Raw genomic sequence first — 27,661 nt, forward strand, 5'->3', positions numbered from 1 at the left:
CTGCTCCCACCTCAGTCTCCCAAAGTGCTGGGATCACAGGCGTGAGCCACTGTTGCCAGCCAATAAATATGCTTTAAATTTAAAATAATCCTAAGACTTAACCAAAAAACTTTTATTTATTTTTATTTTATTTTTATTTCTTTGAGTTGGAGTCTCACTCTGAATCCCAGATTGGAGTGCAGTGGCCGCTCCCGGCTACCACAGCCTCGACCTGCTGGGCTCCAACGATCCTTTCGCCTCAGCCTTCCAAGTAGCTGGAACTACAGGAGCTCGCTACCATGTTCGGCTAATTTTTTATTTATTGTAGAGATGAAGTCTCGTCAAGTTGCCCAAGCAGGTCTCAAACCCATAGGCTCAGGCAATCCACTAGCCTCGGCCTCCCAAAGTGCTGGGATTATAGACTGAGCCACCGAGCCCGGTCTGAACCAAAAAACTTGTAAAAGGACCTGTCACATACATAAAATGCTTACAGCTAACCTGGGGCCACACAAAGGGAACACAATCTAAACCAACTCTATTCCAGGAGTACTGCAAACAATTAGTTCACAAACAATGAACAGCACCTAAGATTTCTAACACTGTTTCATGCATTCTTTGGCACAAACAAGTTAGAAAATCAGAAACTTAATTCACTGCCAAATATTCACTGAGCTGCACAGGATCCGTGAGACTCAGAACAAGGCACGGATTCTACTCTAGAGATCTCAAAATTGTGCAGGGGCAGGAGGGACAAGGGCTGGGGAAAGCAGTTTGGCCAAGGATGGAGTCCTGGAATCATGTTTCACATCTGGGAGGGACTTGCTAACCAGACCTAAAGCTTCAGGAGGGAACTGCTTCTGGGTTACACTTGCAGGTGAGGAGGAGGAGGAACACGTCAAGTAGAAGCTGATGTCACATAGGGCCATGGTACAAGCAGAGGAAGAACAGGAAATGAGGGGGGTGGAAGAACCCAATTGGAAAAGGAGGTGACTCCAGGGAGAGGAGTTACTGCAACACTGAGGCCAAGAGCCAGCAAGGGGCTGGTGCTGAGGATGTCAGGAGAGAACGATGACAGAGACCCAGAATGTGACCAAAGGGTTAGCTGGTTTGGGTGCTCTCTGTAATGACAGTACCATCCCTGCTGCCACTAGATCCACTCACACCCTCAATGTTTCTGGCCAGGATGCAAGCCCCAGGCTCACTCATGCCAATGCTCCCTACAACTGTCAGCCTACACACACTAGCAAGCAACCTAATCTTCTCATTCCCTGGCTTGAAAACACTAGCTGGGAACCTCGGGACAAAAATCAAAAGAGCTGGGCCTACATCATCTGGTCCCTCACCACCCAAGCATTCAAGCCTTGTCTCTGCTCCACCCTCCGCAACACGCATTCCCCTTCCTTGCTTCTTCCACCCCCTTCTTTACTTCTGCTGCAACCCCTCCATGGGTCCCTTACCTCACCCGCACCTGCTGCTCCTGCCTCACCCATCCAGCAAACTCTGGTCTTTCAGTTCCTTGACCCTAGTGTACCACAGGGCCTTTCTCTGGGGGCAGGCAGTGAAACAGCTCATTCCTGCTCATCCATCAGGTCCAGCCTAATTGTGACTTCTTCCCACTTTCACTTGTCAAACTGGCAAGAATACTCTATTGGTAAGGGTGGAAGAGAAAGGCACCCTCATATTCTCTGGTGGGAGTTTAAGCTTGTATAATCTTTTTGTAGGTAATCTGGCAATCACTCTCAAAAGGTAAAATACACTGTATGGCTGGCAACCTGTCACTCTTGGGCTGCCCAACAGCTGTCCCTCCTGCCTGTATCTGGAGAACTCCACCAGTGTATGAGCAGGAGGCTGAGCTTCATGAACCAGAAGCACTTACCCTTCCCTATGAGGAACTCCGGCAGGGAAAGGGATGGCCAGAAGACTGTCACAAGGCAGCCAGGGCCCAGCACCAGCTGCACCAGCAACACTAGACTGAGGTTCCTGTCTTGAAGCATGATTTCCGACACTGTTCCTGGCTCCAAACCTACCTCTTGCCCTTCCAGCTATGTTGTGAGTCACTTGCTATCCTTTTCTTAAAAAATCCCTATTTTCCTTAACTCATTCAGTAATTCTACTGCTAGCAACAAAGAATTCTGACCAGTACCTGCACACACCTTAATCACCAAGTTGTATTACCAGATTTTTATCTAAATAAAGTATGTTTTTATACAAGTAGACTAAGACATATTTGTTGCAAAGATTTGAAAAGCAAAACAGCCATCAGCAGAAGAATGGGCCAATCACCGTACAGCCATATGATGCAATTCTGTACAGCTTGTTATCAAAGAAATTGCATAGATCTACAGAGGCTAATACAAAAACTCCCTCAAAACAAGTTAATAGTAAGGGAAGAATTTTATGTATAGCATGACCTCACTTGTGTATTTTTAAACACATTCGTGATAGGCAAATTTTTCACATTCCTAATACCGATTTATGGGTGAAAATTTAAAAACTCTGAAGGAAGTTGTCACAAACTTCTGTCGTTAAGCACAAGTGAAATGGTCTTTTCTTTCTTTTTTTTTTTTTTTTTTTTTGAGTAGAAGTCTCACTCTGTTGTCCAGCTGGAGTGCAGTGGAACACTCGTGGCCACTGCAGCCTCAACCTGCTGGGCTCAGACAATCCTTCCGCCTCAGCTTTCCACAGGCACACGCTAACATGCCCAGCTTATTTTCTGATTTATTGTAGAGATAAATCAGTTGCCCAGGCTGGTCTCAAACACCTGAGCTCAAGCAATCCTCTCACTTCAGCCTCCCAAAGTGCTGGGATTACAGGCTTCGGCCACTGCACCCAGCCTTTGAAATGGTCTTTTCTAAACTGTCATCTTTTTCACAATACAGTTGAAAGTTGCAGACATATCCAGTATTTGCCTCAGATACCACTCTGATTCGCAATCCATACTTTATATTTTTATTCGGATTATAAACTGAATATATATTATTCAGAAACAGAACTTGCAAAGACGTAAATTCATGTCAGTGACAACCAGGAACAGAATTTGGAATGACAGAAATTCACGACATCATTGATGAATGAGTTAAAAGGGAGGGAGGGAGGATGGCTACATAGACAGACTGACAGACGACAGAGAAGGAATTATAAAAGTGTATCATAAGACATTTTCTGGAAAAAAATATAAACTCTTGCAGTGATTACTTTGGAAGAATATGAAAAATACTTTTTTTCACATACCTCTTTGTCCCACTTCAATGTTTTGTCAGGTTCATAAATTATTTTCATGAGAAAATGCTTTTTTAATGTCACTTGCTCAGAAAAGACTTCCCAAACACCCATCATCCACACACTCCTTCCTATTATTTAATAACACCTGATATTTGTATAATTTTCCTCTAGGACACTTAACACTTTTAGGTAAAGGTGTGTTTACCTGTTTAAAGCCTGTCTTCCCATCCCCAATGCCCCAAAGCTATAACCTATGAGGTCATAAACTGTGTTGATCACCAAAATCCAGGCACCCAGCACAACACCTGGCACTGTGATGCTAAATAAACTTCTGATAAATGAATGAAGGGGTTTCATTATCCTTTTAAGACTCAGCTTAGCAGCAGACAGCAGACATTCTCACTGCTGTCCGGCCCGTTGTGTCCCTCACAATGTTTCTTTCCTTTAATAAATCTACCCTTCTTAGTTGAAAAAAAAAAAGACTCAGCTCAAGTGCAGCCAGGCATGGTGGCGCCCACCTGTAGTCCCAGCTACTTAGGAGGCTGAGGAAGAAGAATAGCCTGAGCCCAGAATGCTAAGACTGCAGTGAGGTGTGATTATGCCACTGCACTCCAGCCTGGATGACAGTGAGACCCCAACTCAAAAAAAAAAAAAAATTCAGCTCAGTCAGGCGCGGTGGCTCAACTCTATAATCCCAGCACTTTGGATGACTGAGGCAAGAAGATTGCCTAAGCCCAGGGGTTCGAGAACAGCCTGGGCAACTTGGCAAGACCTCATCTCTACAACAAATCAAAAAATTAGCCAGGCATGGAGGCACGTGCCTATAGTTCCAGCTACTTTGAAGGCGGAAGCAGAAGGATCGCCTGAGCCCAGCAGGTCGAGGTTGCAGTGTCCGTAAGGGTGCCACTGCACTCAGGGTGAGTGAGACTCCAAATCAAAAAAAAAAGATAAGATTCAGCTCAAGTGAAATTAAGTTTCTGAATTCCCCCAGTTCAGAAGTGACCCTTGGGTCCTGTATTGCACTGGTCAGTGTATCTGTCTGTCTCCCCCATTTGACTGAGTACCTTGAGGGCAAAGACCTTCTATTCCTCTCTATCTGTGCTGCCTGCTCCAGGGCCTTTATACAGAAGGCATTCAATAAAGAGTTGATAAGTGAATCAACAGACAAGCAAACAAAGCCTCAAAGTAATAATTTACTTGTGTATTAAAATCAGATGTCACGAGGTGAGTGGATTGCCTGACCCCGCGGGTTCGAGACCCGCCTGGACAGCGAGACCTCATCTCTACAATAAATCAAAAAATCAGCCGGGCATGGTAGTGCGCACCTGTAGTTCCGGCTACTCAGAAGGCTGAGGCGGAAGGATCGCCAGAGCCCAGCAGGTCGAGGCTGCGGTGGCCAGGAGCGGCCACCACACTCCAGTCTGGGTGACAGAGTGAGACTCCAATTCAAAAAAAAAAAAAAATCAGATGTCACTAATATCTCATTCTTCTTGATCTGGTCTAGGAAAGCAAAATCAGACTGTGTGATATAAGGGGTCTCTAAACAGAAGTGTTCTATAAACTCAAAGCTGTGGGGAACCACCACCCTGAACTCAAACTAGACTTGTAGAGACAAAGATCACTGTTGGCCAAGACAAAGCATAAATTAGGGTTGTAGAAATGAAGTGAGTAGACACAAATCTGCTCAACTACTCATTTTAAACAACTTTCCTAATTCAGCTTTATGATCGTAAAACAAATTACTACAATTCACAAGCAAAAGATACCAATTTAGTGTCCCTATTTTAAAAATGAAACTGCTTTGTGTCGATGTCAGATTTCCTAAACGTGATGATTTTATCAAGGAGACAGAAGAAAACATCTTGAAGAATTTAGGTGAAGGGTTATGGTGTCTATTTACTCTCAAAGGGTTCCATACACAAATAAAGCAGTAATAGTAGCAATAATAATGTGTACATGTGAGATAGTTACCAAAATAATATGTACGTGTGAGACAAAGCTAATGTGGTAAAATGTTAACAATTGACAGAGGGTATATGAGTGCTTTTTGAACATTACTGTTATTTTTCTGCAAGTTCAAAAACTTTAAGTTAAAAAAAGAAGAAAAGAAACAATAGAAAAGGTTATTCTAGTCTTCGCTACCATTTAAAGACATTAGGTGGAGAGAAATAAAAACAATACTTTGATGGAGATGACAACACATCTGAATAAAGCAATTCAGAACAATTCTAAAATTACTGTATCTTCATCCTAGAATAATTACAGCGATTCATCCATATGGTATCTGGGGGTAAATAATTCTCCCCAACAAACAGGGAACATCTGTTATATAAAAACCTTAAAAGAGGCTAGAAAACACAATGGAATTGCAAAGTCTCAAACTGGTAGTTTCCAAACTACTCAAGGTAGCAGTTTTCCTAGCTGCAGAGCCAAGATTCTAAGACAGAAAAGTAAGAGAGGTAAACGACAGCTCGAAAATCATCGGCTATACACAACCTATTCAAATTTCTGGACCTATGCAATATGACCCAGAAATATTAACATAAGTGTTAGAAAATGAAAACTCCCATTCTTCTAACTATAATTTTATCACTTCTTAATTTTTTTTTCAGTCATTTAAAAAAAACTGTCTTTGGGCCAGGCATGGTGGCTCATGCCTGTAATCCCAGCACTTTGGGAGGCCAATGCGAGAGGATTACTTTAGCTCAGGAGTTCAAGAACAGCCTGGGCAACATAGCGTGACCTTGTCACTACAAAAAAACAAGCAAACAAACAAACAAAACCAAGAAATTAGCCATGGGGGCACATCTGTAGTAGTCCTAGCTACTTGGGAGGCTGAGACAGAAGGATCACCGAGCCCAGAAGGTCAAGACTTGCAGTGACCCACTGAACTCCAGTCTAGGTGACAGGGTGAGACTCCAACTAAAAAAACAAATAAATACTGTCTTTTCTAGTAGTTACAGCTAAAACACAAATGTGAAAAGCTGGTCTGAAAAGAGTAACTATTTACAGACCAAGCACCAGAGCAGGTGCTTTCTATACATCGTTTCCAATCATGACAACAATGACTGGTACAGTGGGCCTTGTTAATCCCATTTCACAGGCAATGAAACTGAGGTTCAGATAGAAATCAAACACCCATGATCTCTCAGAGATTAATTAGTAAAGAAGGATTCCGGTTACTCAAACTCAAAAATGAAACAAAACTCTCTGCATGTCTAGGCATGTTCAGAGGTGAGGCCTCCACTGTAGCTGTCCATCTGCCTGGAAGGCTCTTCCACTCAGATCTCAACTTCTTCCAGAAACCTACCTCACCTTTCTATTTAACACCAGTCTGCCTTCTACTCCACTCCACCATTCCCAAGTCCCTTTACCATGTATGCATTTTTTAAACTTTTTGTTTTGAGATAAATGCAAATTCATAAACAGAGATGTAAAAAATACAGTTTCTGTATAACCTTGACCCAGTTTCCCCCAAAGGTAGTATCTTGTATAACTACAGTTCAATATCACCTACATTACCTTTTTCTACTAGAATTACTTTCTAATACAGGTTGAATATCCCTTATCCAAAATGTTTGGGACCATGATTGTTTTGGATTTCAGATTTTTCCAGATTTTGGATCTCTGCACTGTATTTACCCAGTTCAGCATCCCTAATCCAAAATCAGAAATACTCTAATGAGCATCATGTTGGCACTCAAAAAGTTTCGGATTTTGGAGCATTTCAGATTAGGGATACTCAGCACACATATTGTAAATGTATTTTTTATAACTGTTGTTTATTATCTGTCTACTCTCATTAAAATAAACTCCTCAAAGGCAGGGTTTTTAATCTAAATTTTGTTCACTGCTATATACCAAGCACCTAGAACAGGGCCTAGCTCATGGTAGGTTAATATTTGTTGAATGACTCAAAGCACTGTATTGCACCATCTCCCCTAACAGAAAACAGACCAGCTCTTCAAGAGACCATCTTGATAAACAAGAGTATTCTGAAACATCAAGGAAATAATGCACTCACCCATGGTGACATAAGGCAACTTATCAGTTGATCCGTGAGGATAGATGCTGTAGAGGTGAGGTCCAGTAACATCTACTCCTCCTAAAACTAGGGCTGCACCAATGTAACCTTGATACCTGATGATCAGGGTGTGCATAAGGAAAAAAAAATGAGTCTACATAGCATCACTGCAACTTAACCAAAAGTTACAGAAGACAACAAAAAGCTTTATTTATCCTGTTCCATTAAGAGGTTATTATTTTAATGGGAACCCAAGGGGAAAGGAAACTAACATTAAATGAACATCTTCTATCAGCCAGGATAAACTGTAAACTATATCATTTCCACATGCCTCACTTCAGCTCAGTCTCCCAGTCCCCTGTAAAGAGGGCATTATTACTCCCATGTTAAAGAAGAGAAAGCCAACCCAGGGCCAGTAAATACTTGCCCACTATGCCTCAGATCCAAGTTTGGTTTACAACAAAGATTATCAGCAGCCTTCCCATCACATCTCTCTGCGACCAGCAGATAAGCTACCTGCAAAGTTAACAATGAGGAGTTGCTAAGCTCAAACTGTTCAAATTATCAACCTCACCATAGCCTCAACAGGAAAATGGTTCATGTCAAAATATCTTTTCCAGTTGCACATGGTGGCTCACATCTGTAATCCCAGTGCTTTGGGAGGCCAAGGTGAGAGGATCGCTTGAAGCCGGGAGTTCAAGACCAGCCTGGACAACATAGCAAGATCCTGTCTCTACAAAAAGTTTAAAAATTGGCCAGGCATGGTGGTATGTACCTACAGTCCCAGTTACTCAGAGACTGAGGCAGGAGAATCGCTTGTGCACAGGAGATGCAAGTTATAGTGAGCTGCAACCATGCCACTGCACTACATCCTGGGCAGAGACTCTTGTCTCTAAAAAACAAAAACAAAAAAACCTTTTCCGTTGAATAAATCCACAAAATTATAATCAGAGGTATGCGCTCACACTGAATAAAAGAAAAAAATATTTCATCATTCAGGGTGAATACTGAAATGACTTTAAGATGGCCTACAAAAATCATTACTACTACCCATAGCCTAAAAAACACTCTTTAGGAACACTGCAGGAATACATTTTTCACCCTACTCCATCTCCATTTAATAGTACACGTACTTATTTCTTTGGCCCCTTTACCTGGTTGGTTTTTCATTTCTTTAAGACTTGTTTCTGTGTATTTGGTACAGTTTTCTGTCTTTAGAATTGCTATGTTAGGTAAACATGCTGGATTTAAAGTTCTCCACTGTGAGCCTTAGCTCACAGAAAAATAAAAACCAACACATGCTGAATTTGTCAAATGATTTAATCATTAAAACCAATACAAATAAATTAACACAAGAACCAACATCATTAATTTTAGCCTGTCTGATACATAGCTGCACATCAGGAAGTGCAAACAAAATAGTCATCTAATAGCTCTCTTGTTCCTTGATTACCAAACTGTTATTTCAGAAAGATTCTTCCATTTATCTGTAAAAAATTTAAGAATAGAAAAGGATTTCAGAAGCAGCCTCAAAAGGGAACAGAGGTCCAGACAGGAAAAGAAAATGGTCCAAGGTCACGTGAGCTAGTAGTATCAAGACAGAGAAGCCAGAATCCCCAGTCCCTCCACCCTATCAGCCCAGTGCCTGCCTCTTCCACTACCCACTGAACAGCATATTCAATAAAGTCAAAATAACCAGCTAGTTCCTTCCAAGCCAACATATAACCTGTTTGATACTTTTAAAAAAATCTGAGATGTCTCAGCAAACTACTGATATAGAAGTTATACTTCCAGGACTCTTCTACGTATATAATCAGACAAATACAAAGAAATGAATGCACAAGGATGTTTACTATAGCACTGTTTATGTTGCTAAAAAAATCAGAAACATCCAGAGAGAGAAATGACTACATAAATTGATAAAGCTACAAAACAAAAGAATACCACACGATCATTAAAAACCCATGACATATTTTCTCCTGCACTACTGATGGTAGTACAAACTTTCTCAAGGGCAGTTTTGGCACCACCACCAAAGTGTTAAGTGGGCAAATCCTTGACCTAGCATTTCCATTTCTAGGATTTATTCTAGAATATTGCCCAAGGAACTCATCACACTAGTACCCAAAGGTTCTATGTTCCAAAGGGTTCAAAGACCTAATACTTTAAATACCTTAAAACAGGGAATACTATTAATGTTCAAAAACTGGTCAAATTATAATGCAGTCACAGAATGAAATACTATGACATCACCAAAAATGATACTGATCAATGGTTCTTAAAACTTTTATGGAGCCGGGCTCAGTGGCTCAGCCTGTAATCCTGCGCCTTTGGGAGGCTGAGGTGAGTGGAGTGCCTGAGCCCACGGGTTCGAGACCCGCCTGGGCAGCGAGACCTCATCTCTACAATAAATCAAAAAATCAGCCAGGCATGGTAGCGCGTGCCTGTAATTCCAGCTACTTGGAAGGCTAAGGCGGAAGGATTGCTGGAGCCCAGCAGGTTGAGGCTGCGGTGGCCGGGAGCGGCCACTGCGCTCCAGTCTGGGCGACAGAGTAGACTCCAACTCAAAAACAAAACAAAACAAAAAAACTTTTATGGGTCACAGACCCCTTTGAAAAACTGATTAAAACTGTGGAAACCTACCCCCCAAAAGAAGAGTACACATGAAAGTTTTCTCCTGTTTCAGGAGGGTTACAAATGTTCAGAACTTCTCTTTGGGCTCAAGGGAAGAACTTCTCTACTCATGGAAACGATATTCATAATATACTATCAAGTGAATAGAGGAAATTACAAAATAACAGAAACAGTAACATTCCATTCTTGTAAATGCATAAGTATGAGGATACATGTAAAGAACAAAAGGTATGAAAAAGCCTATCTCAACAACTTACAACCTATGTGTCTGTGGCAGAACATCAGGTAACATTTACTTTCATCTTTTCCCATTTCTACAGTGTCTGAATATTTTATGATGATTATATATTACTTTCATAGTAATTTTATAAAAGGTTATTTCCATTTTGAAATGTCCCAACATAGAGACTATTCAAGATGCACCGCTAGGTAAAAGATTAGGCTGTATTATAAAATAGTCTGTAAAATTATAATCCCATGTTTATAAAACAAAATATGTATTACAAAACATGTTTTAAAACCCTGATAGCTATATAATATTAGTACAAATTGCTTGTGGATAGGAGGATAAATTGTTTTTGTATTTATTTTTGTTCCTATCTTCCAGTTTTTTCTGTGAACATCTACTAGTAACATTAAAAAGAAAGATGTGAGGAACTTTAAAAAGACAAAGCCGGGAGTGGTGGCTCAAGCCTGTAATTCCAGCACTTTGGGAGGCCGAGGCAGGAAGACTGTCTGAGCACAGGGGTTTGAGACCAGCCTGGGCAACTTGGTAAGACCTTGTCTCTACAGTAAATCAAAAAATTAGCTGGGCGTGGTAGCACACACCTGTAGTTCCACCTACTTGGAAGGCTGAAGTGGAAGGATCGCCTGAGCCCAGCGAGCCTAGCAGGTCGAGGCTGCAGTGGCCGTGAGTATTGCCACTGCACTCCAGCCAGGGCAACAGAGTGAGACTCCAATTCAAAAAAAAAAGGACAAAAAGTACAGAATAATATGTACCAAACCAAACCAAAATAATAATTCTCCCTAAATGGCAAAAGTTTTATTTTGTTCCTTAGGCTTTTCGTTATCTTTCAAATTTTCTACAAAGAATATATATTACTTCTATAAGATAGTTACAATTAATGCAATAAAGAGCCTTTACATATCAGTTTCCAGAATACAGACAAGTATTTTACTAATTTTTTTAAACAACTATTTTATCTATTTTTTTTTATAGACAGAGTCTTACTACGTTGCCCAAGCTGGTCTAAACTCCTGGCCTCAAGCAATCCTCCACCTCAGCCTCCCAAAGTACTGAGATTACAGGAATGAGTCGATGCGCCTAGCTAAAATTTCCATTAAACTCAATAAGGAGGCTCCATGCTCAAAAGAACAAGTAGAACAAGTATTATTTACATCTTCTGTATCTAGCCATTATACATGTAAAATAAAGGCATTGTTTAAATAGGGGGAAGGGGTCCTCTTCTGTTTATCAAACCCTATTTTCTCACTTACAAGAAAATGGATCATTCGGGGGGGGAAAAAGTACAGTAAAAGCAAGAAGAGGACTTTGTACTTTTTTTCAGGCTCTAAATTTTATGAAGCTCTAACTATGCATCAGGCAATGTCTTTTTTTGGTTCTGTTTTTCTTTTTGAGTCAGAGTCTCACTCTGTTGCCCAGGCTGGAGTGAACTGGCACACTCACAGCAATCCCAGCGTCAACCTGCTGGGCTCCGCAATCCTTCCGCCTCAGCCTTCCAAGTAGCTGGAACTACAGGCATGAGCTACCACGCCTGGCTAGTTTTTTATTTACTGTAGAGATGCAGTCGCAGTCTCGCCAAGTTGCCTGGGCTGGTCTGGAACCTGTGAGCTCAGGCAATCAGGCCTCTCAAAGTGCTGGGATTACAGGTTGAGCCACCGAGCTTGGCCCCAGGCAATGTCTTAATCCTTGCTTCTTTATTCCTCTCCTCCTCAAAGTCAGAGGGACAGAAACTATTCCTCTCATTTTACTGAGAAAGAAACTGGCTATGAAAGGTGACTGCCCAAAGTCACAAAGCTGTCAGTACTATAAACAGGACATGAACCCAAGTTCTAAAGTCAAACTCTAAGCTTTTTTCTACTCTGATTAATTTTATGTAACTCACCAAAAATGTCAGAGAACATAAAGGACAACTATCTTGTTTAAATTTGTTAATGTTTCTCTCAAAATTGTTTAACAAAATTTAACCTTTAAAAGTTTAAAATGAGCCGGGTTCGGTGGCTCAGCCTGTACTCCCGCGCCTTTGGGAGGCTGAGGTGAGTGGATTGCCTGAGCCCGTGGGTTCGAGACCCGCCTGGGCAGCGAGACCTCGTCTCTACAATAAATCAAAAAAATCAGCCGGGCATGGTAGCACGCGCCTGTAATTCCAGCTACTCAGAAGGCTGAGGCAGAAGGATCGCCAGAGCCCAGCAGGTCGAGGCTGCAGTGACTGAGAGCGGCCACTGCACTCCAGTCTGGGCGACAGAGTTGAGACTCCAACTCAAAAAAAAAAAAAAAAAAAAAGTTTAAAATGACAAAACCCTGAAAAGAGAATTCAGAATTCCTAAAACATTCTGAAGTGATTAACAGAAACATTTACTAGATTATTGTGCTAAATGCTCTAAATGACACTGCAAAGAATCTTGAAATATTATTTACAATAAAAATTGCTTTATATGTAATGCACTACACAAACCACCAGAGGGAGCTTTGTATTTAAAATTAAAATCTGCAAATGTCTTCAGAAATCTCATGAATAGGTGCACTTTAATAAGTTCTACTCACACTGTAATGTAAGAATTTGGTTGGCAATAATTCTCATGGATGAGGATGATGATTATGTACACAAACACATAGAAAACACTGACATAAGGCCAGAGAATTGGGTAGACCAGTCTTCCTGCCACGAGTCTTAGTCTTGCTCTCTCATCTGTAAAACGGGAACTATATTACTGGCCTTGCTGCAGGCCTACACTAAATCTCATATGCGCTTTTGAAAAGCCAACAGCCAGCCGGGCTCGGTGGCTCAGCCTATAATCGCACGCCTTGGGAGGCTGAGGTGAGTGGATTGCCTGAGCCCGTGGGTTCGAGACCTGCCTGGGCAACTTGGCGAGACCGCATCTCTACAACAAATCAAAAATTAGCCGGGTGTGGCAGCACATGCCTGTAGTTCCAGCTACTGGAAGGCTGAGGCAGAAGGATCGCAGAAGCCCAGCAGGTCGAGGCTACGGTGGCCGAAAGCAGTCACTGCACTCCAGTCTGGGTGACAGAGTGAGACTCCAACTCACAAAAAAAAAGAAAGAAAGAAAAGAAAAGCCAACAGCCATGCTGGACATACATACAAGGACCTGTAAATTCTTAGAAGGCAAGGGCCATATAGGAAACAGTAAAGTGAGCCAGGCAGAAAGTATGATAGATGGAGCACACTCCTTTCTAAGGTGACATCCACCACTCAGTTCAAGAAGATTACTGTCAAGTTATTCACCCTCTTTTTGAATTTTTTCAAAAGAGGCCAGAAATCCAGGTTTTTAATTCAAATCTCCCCATTTATAATTATTGGTCACTATTTTCTAAAAAAAAATGCCCAGGCTATTTCTGCTATAATATACTGCCTCTCTTATAAGGAGTAAGAGACAATGAACTTAAAATTTGAAAATTGTCAAGACCCATACAAACATAAAGTAATGATACAATTATTAAATGAAAAAGGGAAAATTGTTAATATGAACTGTCTGGGGGAGTCAGCAAAAAATGAACGTTGGGTCACGCAAGTTACCCCACTTCTTTAAGTCTCAATTTGTTCACTTACAAAAAGAAAATGATAAGAGCCTCTATCTCAGGTAAAAGGATGCATAAAGCACTTTAGCACACGGAATAAGAGATAAAGGTTGGTTAATATTAACCCTCTTCACCCGGAGGTATCTCACAGATCACCTACCAGCAACTCGACCGGACTTTTTTTACAAAATAGTGAAAAACAATCCTTCATATTAAACAGTACAGTGTTGGAATCAATTATTTTATTGTAATGATATTTGGCTTATAATGGAACTTTGGACGTTGAGGACCTTATTAATGACAAAAAATCAAAAATTTTTATCTTATATTTTTTGAACATGTGGTAATACGTGAAACAATCACTGACATGCACTGCAAGTTGACTGATACATGTTATGCAATAGTAATTTGTTTGACATCTTCCGCCTGGTGTTTTGCTATTACAGCAGACAATGCAGTCTCATTTTCTCCCTCCCAGATTAATATGTAATTTATTGTCCAGTCTGTTGTTCAAAGAGATATGAAAAGATATACTCATGATTCCTAAAAACCACTTCTCAACTGACTGATCAGAAGCTTGACAAATTTCAAACGGGTCATAGGTTTTTCATTGTTTTTCACTGGAAAACTTCAAGGAAACATACACTTTTTAAAAAATTGTGCTTGTATAAGTGTGCCCTGTATAATCACCAGCAATCTTTATACGTCTCCTCTCAGGGGACATCCGAGTGGTTTGCTGATTTACAACATGCCCTCAGAGGGGACATCCAAGTGGGGTTAATACTAGTATACGCACCGCAGCCAAATACAGATGCCACTTTTCATTTCATTATTTTGTCCCTAAAAGAGGGCAGGAAAAAAAATCATTTGGGGCTTGAGCACAGTGGCTCACACCTGTAACCCCAGCACTTTGGGAGGCAGAGACAGGAAGATCACTTGAGGCCAGGAGTTTGAGATCAGCCTATACACAGCCAGATCTCATCTCTACAATCAATCAATAAAAAATTTAAAAAACAATCATTTGTGTTTGTGTTTATGGAGAGGGAAGGATAGCTTGCACAAGACAAACTCAAAGGCTTCTCCAGCTCTAATTTTCTTACTCTACACAAAAAAGTGTATACCTTATCCAATGATATCCCTACACTTCAGGAAATAACTTAACTGGTCACGTGTGATTTATTAATGAAAAATAAATTTAATAAGTAACAATAGACCCAATAAATTCAAATGTACTATTAAAAGCTTTAAGAAATTAAAATGACTTTTTTTTTTTGAGTCGGAGTCTTGCTCTGTCACCCAGACTGGAGTGCAGTGGCCGCTCCCGGCCACCGCAGCCTCAACCTGCTGGGCTCTGGCGATCCTTCCGCCTCAGCCTTCCTAATAGCTGGAACTACAGGCGTGTGCTACCATACCTGGCTAATTTTTGATTTATTGTAGAGATGAGGTCTTGCCAAGTTGCCCAGGTGGGTCTCGAACCTGCAGGCTCAGGCAATTCACTCACCTCGGCCTCCCAAAGCGCTAAGCCACTGAGCCCGGCTTAAAATGACTTTTTAATAACAACTGACTTCTGGAACAAAATGTATATTTCTGATTGCCTTTTCTATATCTTCCAAGCTTCCCTTGGTTGAAAAAAATCTAGGATGTGAAAAAAATATGCTAACAGAAATCCCCCTCCTGGAACCTTACCTGAAAAGCATCTGCTTCAGCATCCGATTGGCCGTCACAACTCTGGGAAGACGGCCAGTAGAGAGGGAGTGGAGCTCCAAGTTGGAAGAAATGAGCTGAGTTGTCATGTCTGTATCTGCAGCTGTCCCAGCACCACAACAACTGAAAAATAGTTAGAAACTTAGCTCAATTCTAATTACCAACAGGCTCAATTAGAAGTAGAGCTTCCTGAATAATTTCCACAAAGTTCAGGTACACAGAGATGTTTTGAGTATATCTGCATTGTAACTGCTCTGTTTAACCAATCTTAAATGTATCTTAAATGTACATAAAATTCAGACAATGCATCTAATTATATACAAAAATACTGTCTGTGACCCAATGGAACATTTCAAATTATTGGTTTCTGTGTCCCAGAGTGTGCATTTTACTAATCCTGCAAATATATCCAAGTTGTACAAAAAAGCAAGGTGTGTTAAAAGTCTTGCAAATCAATACCAAGAAGTATTTATTACCAGGTACCAGTCATGATACTAAACACTGGGAATGAAAAAAATATGCCACAGTCCTACTCCTTAACTTCAAAGCTGATGGAAAACACACAGAGACCAAAATTCCAATATATCATTTAACACAATACAGCAGCACAGGCACAAAATGCTATGGGACACTGGAGGAGAGAGCAGTTAATTCTGATCATTACGATAGGGTTTCATATGAGCCGGATTTGGAAAACAGAAATACTTTACAAGCAGAGAAGAGAGGCTGGCATAAGCAAAGGTGAAAGAGTTTGGAAATGAAGGAAACAGGGACAGTCTAGGGATAACTGGAGCACAGAGAGATAGCAGTAGAAAAAGAGGCTGAAAGGTAAGCCTTCTGTATGACTGTGCAAAGCCTTAAATATCATGCTACAGAATTTTGATTTTATCCTAAAAGTAGCTTGGAAATGTGAAAAGTCTGTTGAAAAGTTTTTAAAGAGGAAACGGGCATAATCAGATCTGTTTTACAAAATCTAATGCGGCAGAAGAGTGAACAGGATGGAGAAGAGAGGCAGGGAGGTCAATTAAATGACAACTGCAACAGTCCAGCTAAGGAAAAAGAACTGAACTAAGGCATCAGCAGAGGGAAGGATAGAAGGGAATGGATTCAAGAGGCACAGAGAAGGCAGAACTGGCTACCAATTGAATTGGAAACTGAAGCAAAGAGAGGACATGAGAATGCCTTGCTTAGGTGACAGGTTCATGAAAATGCCATTTTAGGAAGATAGGAAATACAGGTTGACACCAGGCGTGGTGGTATACACCTACAGTCCCAGCTACTAGGGAGGCTGAGGTAGAAAGTTCACCTGAGTCCAGGAGTTCCAGGCTGCAGTGCACTCTAATCATGCCACTGCACCCCAGCCTGGACGACAGAGGGAGACCCTGTCTCTAAAGAAATATAAAATGAAGCTGGGCTCGGTGGCTCAGCCTGTAATCCACGTCTTTGGGAGGCTGAGGTGAGTGGATTGCCTGAGCCCGCGGGTTCGCGACCTGCCTGGGCAACTTGGCGAGACCTCATCTCTACAATAAATAAAAAAATTAGCCAGGCGTGTAGTGCGCGCCTGCAATTCTGGCTATTCAGAAGGCTGAAGCAGAAGGATCTCCAGAGCCCAGCAGGTAGAGGCTGCGGTGGCCGGGAGCGTGACACTGCCCTCTAGCCTGGGTGACAGAGTGAGACTCCAACGCAAAAAAAAAAAAAAAAAAAAAAAAAATATAAAAAATATATATATATATATATATATAATTAAAATAAAGGTTGAAAAATAAGTTTAAGTGTCTGAAAACCTAAGAGCTATTAAAACTAACCAATACTTACTAAATATTAGGAGATATGAAGTGTATTTTTGAACAGTTCTTGTCAGCAACGACCATCCCTTCAGTTGCCCTTGTATCTGCTCCAAGAACTATGCCATCCTATTTAAATTTTTTAAAAAGAAAGACATTTTTAAACAACTTTACATAAGCAAAACAATGCTGGCCATACCCTGCTCCCCCAATTCCATACTCCCAGCCAAAACTTCTACCAAAAATATTGTGCTACACTTTTAGAATTCAAGAAAAGCCTTCTTAATAAATGTTACTGGTTGATTCCTGAGTAGGCAGTAAGAATTATCACTCCCATTTTCAAAAAAGGCTCAGAGATTCAGTGAATTCCTTACAAATCACAGAGCTTATCTGGGAAAAGCCTGAATTAAGACCCATAAATCTTTCCACTAAAATAGCCACCACTATAAATAAATAGATAGATAGATATAACCACCACCATCAATTTCCTTTTAAAACTTGTCGCTCTTCATCTGTAACAACAGGAGTCATCATCTCTTTTGACCCTTATAACAATTTAAGGCAGGAGTTATTACCTCCATTTGATGGACGGGTAAGGAGCTGTGAGAAGCAAAGTGAGTTGCTCAAAGTTGGAAGCAGCATTAAAAGTTTAAAAAATTAGAAAAACCTGCCTGGACCCAAATCTTGTGCTGTCCCATTACATCATCTGGTTTCCTAAAGTAGCACTTAAGAAGCTAACTAACGCCGGGCTCGGTGGCTCAGCCTGTAATCCCGTGCCTTGGGAGGCTGAGGTGAGTGGACTGCCTGAGCCCGCGGGTTCGAGACCCGCCTGGGCAACTTGGTGAGACCTCATCTCTACAATAAATAAAAAGATTAGCCGGGCGTGGCAGCGCGCACCTGTAGTTCCAATTACTTGGAAGGCTGAGGCAGAAGGATCGCCGGAGCCCAGCAGGTCGAGGCTGCGGTGGCCGGGAGCGGCCACTGCCCTCCAATCTGGGCAACAGAGTGAGACTCCAACTCAAAAAAAAAAAAAAGAAGAAGAAGAAGAAGAAGCTAACTAACCTACTGTCAAAAACTCGGCAAAGTGAGGAAAGGGAAAGATCATAAACTACTGATAAACCTGACAAAAGCAGTCACTCCTGAAAGATCTTTTCCTGATAAACTCTACAGCATTTGCCTTTCCAGACCGAGTCAGGAGAGGGAGAGGAGGCCAAGTGTCCTGTACAGTCACTGTTGCTCTTAGCCTGTTCCGACTTACCTTATAGACCACCCCAGCGATGGTAGTGCCAGTTTTCCGGGCCCTTGGAAGCTTGTACCCCTTCTTTGCAAAATCAGCTTCCAAGACGGCATTCCTGAGAGCAAACGAGAGAACAAAGTGTGGGAGGGCAGGACTACACTGCGCCGCACTGACATGAGAAGTGCTTAACAGAACTCAGGAAAACTGTTTTCACGCCCATCTGAATCCGCCCACCATCAGCACTACTGCTCCGTTTTCCGACGAAGACAGTCTCAAAGAGGGGCCGCGATTCGCCTAAGGAGACGGAGATGGACGGCGGCCAGGTACGCTGGGGAGGTGAGAGGGCAGACCCGGCCTAAAGAGAAACCCACGCTCAGGCCCTGATTCCCCTGAGTCACACGGGCCTCAAGCCCCGCCATCCACTCCTCGCTCGGACTTCCCGAATCAGGCCGCGGCCCAGCTCCAACCCGGGCATCACACTCTTCTTCCCTCCCTGAACCCAGCCCCAGGCATGACCCCACCTGCGGCAGTTATCAAAAGAGAAACCTCCAAATGGAGCCTCACACACCGACACAGCCGCCATCTTTCCAAGAAAACACTTCCGGGCCGGGGGCGGGAGCAAACAAAAAGAGGGCAGCACTTCCGGCGCCGCCGGCGACTGGGGCTAAAGGGGTGGGACAAACTCATTGAAGCGATTGATCATAGAGTTCCTGATTCCTAGAGAGGTGCTAAGATGTTTGGGGTTATATCGCCCCACGTGGCACGGAGGAGAACTTGACGCCCGGGACTGGGAAAGGACAGTCCCAAAGTGGACGCCTCAGCGACCTCGTCTCCTGCCGCTCAGACCGAATCCGTATCTACTGTTAATTCGGGGATAACACTCAAGTCCCAGGCACCTCCTTGCACTGACCAAGCCCCTTCAACTCTCTGAATCTGTTTCCTCCTCTCTCAGAGATCACACCTACTTCAAAAGGCTGCTGTGAAATGGCCAATGAGCCCATGAAAAGGTGTTCAACATCATTAGTCATTAGGGAAGTGCAAATCAAGACCATAACGAGATATGACTCCGCACCCACTAGGATAGTTATCATCGAAAAGACGGGAACTCACTGGTGTTGTAAGGGTGTGGAGAAATTGGAACCTCGCACGTGGCTGGTGGGAACAGAAAATGGCGCAACTGCTTCAGAAAACAATTTGGCAGCTCCCCAAAAGATATTACCTTCTTAGATGTACACCCGTGATAGCCAAATAATGTAAACTACCCAAATGCCCGTCAATGGATGAATGGATAACAAAATGTGGTAAATCCATACAATGGAATATTATTCAGCCATAAAAAGGAATGAAGTATAGCCATATGCTGCAACAGGGATGAACCTTGGAAAAAAGGTTATGTTATGTTAAGGGGGGAAAAAAGACATGAAAAGCCACATAGTGTACAATTCCATTTACAAGTGTCTCTAATAGGCAAGTCCATAGAAACAGTATATTCATGGTTGCTAGGGGATGGGGGAGGAGAGAATGGGAAGTGACTATTGGGCATAGAGTTTAGGGGAATGATGAAAATGTCTTGGAATTAAATAGCAATAATCTATGTTATGAGTATGCTAAAAACCACTCAATTGCACATTTTAAAGGGTTAAAATGGTGGATTTTGCATTATGTGAATCATAACTCAATCTTAAGAAGACTGTGAGTATTGAACGTTGTACATGGAAAGCATCTATCCTGGCACATAACAGCTTCTCATAAATAGCTATTATTGTTGATACATTCATTTCATCCAGTCAGCAACCCTAAGAGGTCGCAATATCATTCAATTCATTATACTGATGGAATTTAAGGCTCACTGAGATGAAGTAACTTGCTCAAGTTTACTTACTAAGTAAATGGCAGGCTCAATGACTGTGAAATGAATTAATTTATTCACTCAGTAAATATTTATTGAGCACCTACTATGTGTCAGACATGGTTCTAGGTGCAAAAGAATGAATGAATGGCATCCCAAGCACATAAAGCCAGTGTCTGTCACAACTATGTGTTCAATAACTATTTGTCAAAGGTTGAATTCCCTTTCATTATTTCTCTGGGTCTTTGTGTAAAATGAGGATGATAAATTTGTATCTGACCTCATTTGGCTATAGGATTTTTTTTTTTTTTTTTTTTTTTTGAGTCAGAGTCTCACTCTGTCACCCAGGCTGGAGTGCAATGGCACACTCACGGCCACCCCAGTGTTGACCCCCTGCCAGGCGATCCTTCTGCCTCAGCCTTCCAAGTAGCCAGAACTACAAGCATGCGCTACCACACCCGGCTAATTTTTTGATTTATTGTAGAGACAAGGTATCACCATTTTGCCCAGGCTGGTCACGAACCTGCAGGCTCAGGCAATCCTCTCGCCTTGGCCTCCCAAAGTGCTGGGATTACAGGCTTGAGCCACTGCACCCAGTGGAGATAGGATCTTTACAGGGGAAATCAAGTTAAAAATGAGGTCATTAGGGTGAGTCCTAATCCAACATGACTGGTGTCCTTATAAAAGAGGGAAACTTGGAGACAGACATGCACATAGGGAAAACCCCATGTGAAAATGAAGGCAGAGGTCAGAGTGATGATTCTACGAGCCAAGGAACATCACAGGTTGCCATCAAACCACACAAAACTCGGTGAAAGATCTGGAACAGATCCTCCCTCACAGCCCTCAGAAGGAGGTAGCTCTGCCAACATGTAGCCTCCAGAATTTTGAGACAATAAATTGCTGCTGTTTAAGCCACCCAAGCTGTGGCACTTTGTTACAGCAGCCTTAGGAAGCTTAGACATCTCGTGAGTCATCGTCCAAAGGACAGAAAGTCCCCAGAAAGACTCACAGTCCGGCACACTAAGGGCCAGGCTGAAGGGGCACAAGACAGGGGTAGTCTAGAGCCTCAAAGCAGTGTGAGCACATGGAGGCGGGATGAAGGCTTGGGGTATGGAAAAACAAAACCAGACAGAAAACCCTGGTCATGGTCTTTGGGACACAGTGGTAAATGTTATGCATCTGCAGGGAAGGGAAACAGAGCCTGCAGCCTCCAGCGGGTGGTGGTAGGTGTCTGTGTTGCTGTTGAATGGGGGTGCTGGAAGAGCCAGTGAAGGGTGTGGAAATGATTTGTGGCCTTGGTTTGTTCACAGGGCGTGGCTCTTCCCTCTGCGGTTTCTTTGGTTACATTTTTTGCACCCAGACCGAGCTGAGCAGGTGGCCTAGTTTCCTCTTATGGCCTCAGAGAAAGGGATCCAGAACCCAGCAGAGGGCGTCTGAGAGCCTCCAGGCATCCTGAGCCTGGAAGGAGTCGCCCTGGCTGGGTGGACCACAGCCCATGGACTGCCAGCCAGCCAAGGCAATCCTAGATCCCCAGCACTCAGAGATCCCTGCTCAGCCTCTCTGATGCTAGTGCCTGCTGCCCCCGGACCTGCAGCCCAGCCAGAATGTCCTTCCCTAGGCCTGGACACAGTCCCACTCAAGTCCCTGGCATTGCTGCTACCAAACCTGACCAAGCAGTGCAGTCACCACTTCTCTAGATTTGGCTGTGTGACCTCAGGGAGCCATTAGGCTCTCGTACCTTGGTTTCCAAATAACACAGTAACAACCAACAACAGTCTCCTGGACTTGGACCTAACCACTCTGTATACAAGATCCTTGGTGCAAGTTTATGCTAGCTTTGTGCTAGATCACAGCCTTGGAGACATCAGTCTGGGGACTATATGTCCAGTTCACTGTGTTAAGTGTCCTAAGGGACCCGTGCCAAAGCAAAGCCAGGGAAAGAACTTCCAAGTCTGCCTGAGATGGCAGCTGGGCACCCAGAGGACAAGAGTTAGCACTAATACCAGGAGACAAGAGGGTGCACGCAGAGACCTCAGTCATGCATGTCCCCAGCATCACCTTGATTTTCCAAGGACCCACCAAGCAGTAACCTGTACCCCACCCAACCTGCAGGCTGCCCAGGAAACTGGCACTGGACAGGTGCTAGCAGACCCACATCCTAGGGTGCACCCCACAAGGAGACTTGGCCATCTTTCTATTGCAGGGAAAGCAGCCCATGATGCTCCTGGTTGCTATGGCAACTGAGCCCTTGTTTTTCCTTCTTCATAAATAAGCTATAAATAGACAGGGCAAACCTAGGCACCTTCCTTTGCATGAATTAGAGCAGCTGCTCCAGGCTCCAGGGCCCCTGGCATGACACCCAGGTGCTGAGCCTCGCTGCACAGACCATAGAAACATAGCTCTGGTGGGAGGGGCACAGCCAAGCACAGGGCAGCGTCTCAAAGCATGGATTCCTTCCACCGGCTCCAGACTCCACTGAGGCACTTAGCAGATTCTGGGGCCCACCTGAGACTCCCCCACAGAATTGCTATGAGCAGGGCCTGGGATGGGTGGGTCCTGAGTTTGTCAACCCCAGCAAATGGTGAGCAGGAGTGGGCATCCCCCCTTCTTCCCAGCCAGGGCCTGTGCAAATCACAATGAAATCACAAGAATACCCCCACTTGGCCATTGCTTTACTAGACTCTGGTGTGGCCATGTGCTCTTTGAGCTAAGGTCCCCACCACGTTTCCTAAGTTTTGGCCCCCTCTCCTACCTTGGGGAGATGAATCTCTCTCTCTCTCTCTCATTTACTTTCTACATAAATGATATATTCTAATCTTAAAAAAATAATGGATACCCCCACTTCCACAGCATTTTTGAATTCACAAAGTCTTTCCCCACCTGGTTTAGTCATCACGGTTGACATCTATTTACTGAAGCTTTCCTTTGTGCCAGACACTATCGTAAGCGTCTTACATGCCACAATCCCATTCATTTCCCCAAACACCCTCAAACTGCCAGCTTACAGGTCAGGAACTCTCTGCTTAGAGAGAAGAGGTGCCTGGCCCAAGGTCACACAGCTGGTTAGCCAGGGTACTGGAATTTGAACGCAAGCCTGTCTGGTTCAAAGCTCTTATTCTTAGCCGGGGTCGGTGGCTCAGCCTGTAATCCCACGTCTTTGGGAAGCTGAGGTGAGTGGATTGCCTGACCCCGCGGGTTCGAGACCCACCAGGGCAGCGAGACCTCATCTCTACAATAAATCAAAAAATCAGCCGGGCATGGTAGCACATGCCTGTAATTCCGCCTACTTGGAAGGCTGAGGCGGAAGGATAGCTGGAGCCCAGCAGGCGAGGCTGTGGTGGCCAGGAGCGGCCACTGCACTCCAGTCTGGGTGACCGAGTGAGACTCCAACTCAAAAAAAAAACCAACAACAACCAAAAAAACAAAGCTCTTGTTCTTAACCCTCTCCTTTCAGCATAACTGAGTTTCAGCAGAGCTCATCATCCAAGGACAAGGGATAACTGATTCTCCTAGTAACTCGTGAGGAAGGGAATAGCACGTAGGATCCCCTGAGTACAGAAGGAGCAGAAAAGGAGACTGAGACTCAGGAATCCCAGGGGCTCACAGTGAGGAAAAGTCAAAGCTGAGGCATGGGTCCCTAGAGGGCAGGCTACGGAAGGCAGTATTGTTTTCCCTGAAGAGGGAAAGAGGCAGGGACATACCATTACCTGGCAGATCAGGTCAGGCTTTCTGGAGAAGGTGAAGCTGAAATGCGGTCTTGGAGGATTAAAGTGGAAAGAAGAGGGAAGGTATTCCAGACAGAGAGAACAGCTCAAAGGTGTGGACGTATGCGATAGAGTGCATCAGTTCTGCAGGATAGCAGGCTGGTCAATGTAGCTGTGGGCCAGGGGCAAGGTGGGAGAGAGAAGGCTGGCAAGCTGGAAAGGCCCCAACGAAGAAAGGTCTTATAGGCTGGCTCAGAAGCCTGCGCCTGTCCCCAGGGCACTGGGGAGCCACAGAAGGCTGTTGAGCAGAGAATCAACATGAGGAAAATGTGACACCTGCTTGACAAGGAGTGTTTGAGCAGAGCTTGTCACCCAGGGACAAGGCAGCCTAAAGGTTGCTGAACCACGACCCATGGGAACTGTCTCCATCAAACCTTGCAGGACTCGCCTCTGAACGTGCCCCCTCCACCCCAGGAACATCCAGCTACCGCCTCACCCAGGCAAATGCTGCCCCATTCATTCATTCATTCATTCATTCAGATGTTCCTTAAATAAACTTCAATCCTGTGTCTTGCACTGTGCTGGGTGCAGGAACACAAAGACTCTGCCCTCGAGAGAAATGGATACAGCCACCTTCCTCTCCTCCCTGGCCCACGGCTGGAGCTCTTTCCTCCCTGCTCGTCCACTCCCAGTCTCTCCCCGTCCATCTCACTCTCCCAGAAGCTGCCACACCAATTTTCACTCACAGCGACTAGCGGGCCTGGGCTCCCAGTTCTTTCCCTTGTCTGAGGCCCTGGGCCCCGCCCTTGTTTCCAGCTGACCACGCCCCTCACGCTTCTCATTTTCTGCTTTCTGCCTCCTTGGGTCTACTCAGACGGTTCCCTCCTCCTGGAATGCCCATTCCTTCCTCTCTGCAACCCAGCCCTGGCTCATCTGAGTTTTACTTATAATCTCGTTTTCCTTAAGGCATTTTCCTCCCCTGGGGGCATTGACTCATCTCCTCCTTTGAGTCTATTGTACCCTGCCAAGTTCCTATCAGAACCTTTGGATCCTTTTACGTTATTATTTATTGCTGTATCCATTTCTCTCCAGGGCAGAGTCTTTGTGTTCCTGCACCCAGCACAGTGCCAGACACAGGACTGAAGTTTATTTAAGGAACATCTGAATGAATGAATGAATGAATGGGGCAGCATTTGTCTGGGTGAGGCGGTAGCTGGATGTTCCTGGGGTGGAGGGGGCACGTTCAGAGGCGAGTCCTGCAAGGTTTGATGGAGACAGTTCCCATGGGTCGTGGTTCAGCAACCTTTAGGCTGCCTTGTCCCTGGGTGACAAGCTCTGCTCAAACACTCTTTGTCAAGCAGGTGTCACATTTTCCATACAGATGTACATAGTACTCTCTGATAATCTTTTGTATTTCTTTGGGGTCAGTTGTGACTTCATCTTTTGCATTTCTGACTGTGTTTATTAGGGCTTTTTCTTGGTCAGTCTAGCTAGGGGTTCATCAATCTTGTTTATTTTTTCAAAAAACCAGCTTTTGGTTTCATTGATTTTTTAAATTATATTTTTTTCATCTATGTCCCGGATTTGAGCTTTTATTTTGGTGATCTGGAGTGCAGATGCACCCTCATGGCTCACTGCAGCCTTAACCTCCTGGGCTCAGGCAATCCTTTTGCCTCCCAGCTAGCTGGGCCTACAGGCATGCACCACCATGCCCAACTAATTTTTTTTTTGGTAGAAAAAAGGTCTCACCGTGTTGCCTAGGCTGGTTTCAAACTCCTGGACTCAAGCGATCCACCTGCCTCAGCCTCCCAAAATGCTGGGATTACAGGTATGAGCCACCTCACCTACCAATTTATATGTTTAAAAATCCTGTTATTAATAGTGGCGATTCCTCACTGGTAGGATCTCAAGTCATTCCTCTTTGTGCCTATCTGGATTTTTTTTTCAAATTTTCTACATATTCATTACTTTCCCCCCAACTTTCTTTCTTTTTTTTTTTTTTTTTTTTTGAGTCAGAGTCTCACTGTCACCCAAGTTGGAGTGCAGTGGCATGCTTACAGCCACCGCAGCCTCAACCTGCTGGGCTCAGATAATCCTTCCACCTCAGCCTTCCAAGTAGTTGGAACTACAGGCATGCACTACCATGTCAGGCTAATTTTTTATTTATTTATTGTAGAGATGAGGTCTCGCCAAGTTGCCCAGGCTGGTCTCGAACCCGTGGGTTCAGGCAATCCTCTTACCTCAGCCTCCTAAAGTGCAGGGATTATAGGCTTGAGCCACCATGCCCAGCCCCAACTTTTTATCTTGAAGTTTTTCAGACCTTCTAGAAAGTTACAAAAGTAGTTCAATAAACACAAAGAGATCTTTTACTGCAGATTAACCATTTTCTCTTCTCTCTCTCTCTCTAAAAGTTACACAACAAAGATTGACCACATCCTTGGCCATAAATCAAGAATAAACAAATTACATAAGATTAAAATTCTGCCATGCACTTTCTAAGACCACAGTGGAATAAACATAAATATCAACACCAACAAAGTTCCCCCAAAACCCACAAAGACATGAACACTAAACAGCATGTTGCTAAAAAAAACTTCTGGGTCAATACAGAAATCAAAACAGAGATTAAAAGATACCTGGAAGCAAATGAAGAAACATCTTACCAAAATCTTTTGGATGCCATGAAAGCAGTAATAAGAAGGGAATTCATATCTCTATGAACACACATGAAGAAAATGGAAAGAGCACAAGTTAATAGCCTAACAAATCACCTAAGGAAGCTGGAAAGGCAAGACCACTAAAACCTAACTTCAGCAGAAAAATCCAGATCACCAAAATAAAAGCTCAAATCCAGGACATAGATGAAAAAAATATAATTTAAAAAATCAATGAAACCAAAAGCTGGTTTTTTGAAAGAATAAACAAGATTGATGAACCCCTAGCTAGACTGACCAAGAAAAAGCCCTAATAAACACAGTCAGAAATGCAAAAGATGAAGTCACAACTGACCCCAAAGAAATACAAAAGATTATCAGAGAGTACTATGTACATCTGTATGGAAACAAACTCGAAAACTTAAATGAAATGGAGGACTTCCTGACATCACACAACCTCCCCAGGTTAAAACAAGAAGAAATTGAGACCCTGAATAGACCAATAACAACCCAGGAAATTAACTATGTCATAAGAAAACTATCTACAGAAAAAAAAGCCCTGGACCAGATGGCTTTCCAACAGAATACAAAACATACAAGAAGGAGCTAATACCAATCCTATTGAAAGTATTCCAGGCAATCAAGAAAGATGGCACTCTCCCCATATCATTATATGAAGGTAACATCACACTGATACCCAAACCGGGTAAAGATTCAACAAAGAAAGAGAACTACAGGCCAATATCCTTGATGAACATAGATGCTAAAATTCTCAACAAGATTCTAGCAAACCAGATCCAACAACACATCTCAAAAATCATCCACCATGACCAAGTAGGCTTCATCCCCTACTTGAGATGCAGGACTGGTTTAACATTCCCAAGACTATAAATGTAATTAAATACATCAACAGATGTAAAGACAAAAACCACATGATTATATAATTAGATGTAGAAAAAGCTTTTGATAAAATCCAGCACTTCTTGATAAAAACCCTTGAGCACCTAGGCATAGATGGAACATACCTCAAAATAGTAAGAGCCATCTATGAGAAACCCACAGCCAACATACTGCTAAACAGACAGAAAT

The 27,661-nt window shown here is 43.3% G+C and overlaps 1 protein-coding gene across 2 annotated transcripts in view; it reads right to left on the reverse strand.

The window, feature by feature from the left end:
• Positions 1-18,987, reverse strand: part of PSMB7 (proteasome subunit beta 7) — an 84,082-nt gene extending 65,095 nt beyond the window's left edge. The window contains exons 1-5 of one of the 2 annotated variants that reach the window (XM_021710930.1): positions 18,884-18,985; positions 18,384-18,477; positions 17,157-17,254; positions 15,324-15,464; positions 7,226-7,341 (exon numbers count right to left, since the gene is read on the reverse strand). In XM_021710930.1, the coding sequence (XP_021566605.1) occupies positions 7,226-7,341; positions 15,324-15,464; positions 17,157-17,254; positions 18,384-18,477; positions 18,884-18,945 (511 nt within the window). In that variant the 5' untranslated portion in view covers positions 18,946-18,985. Of the gene's footprint in view, positions 1-7,225; positions 7,342-15,323; positions 15,465-17,156; positions 17,255-18,383; positions 18,478-18,883 lie in introns of both variants that reach the window. The other variant, XM_008055089.1, reaches the window with a different exon arrangement.
• Between the last annotated feature and the right edge of the window lie 8,674 nt (positions 18,988-27,661).

This window comes from Carlito syrichta, unplaced genomic scaffold (genome assembly GCF_000164805.1).
Source record: "Carlito syrichta isolate Samal-C Ts95f unplaced genomic scaffold, Tarsius_syrichta-2.0.1 Scaffold301655, whole genome shotgun sequence".
Taxonomy (NCBI): domain Eukaryota; kingdom Metazoa; phylum Chordata; class Mammalia; order Primates; family Tarsiidae; genus Carlito; species Carlito syrichta.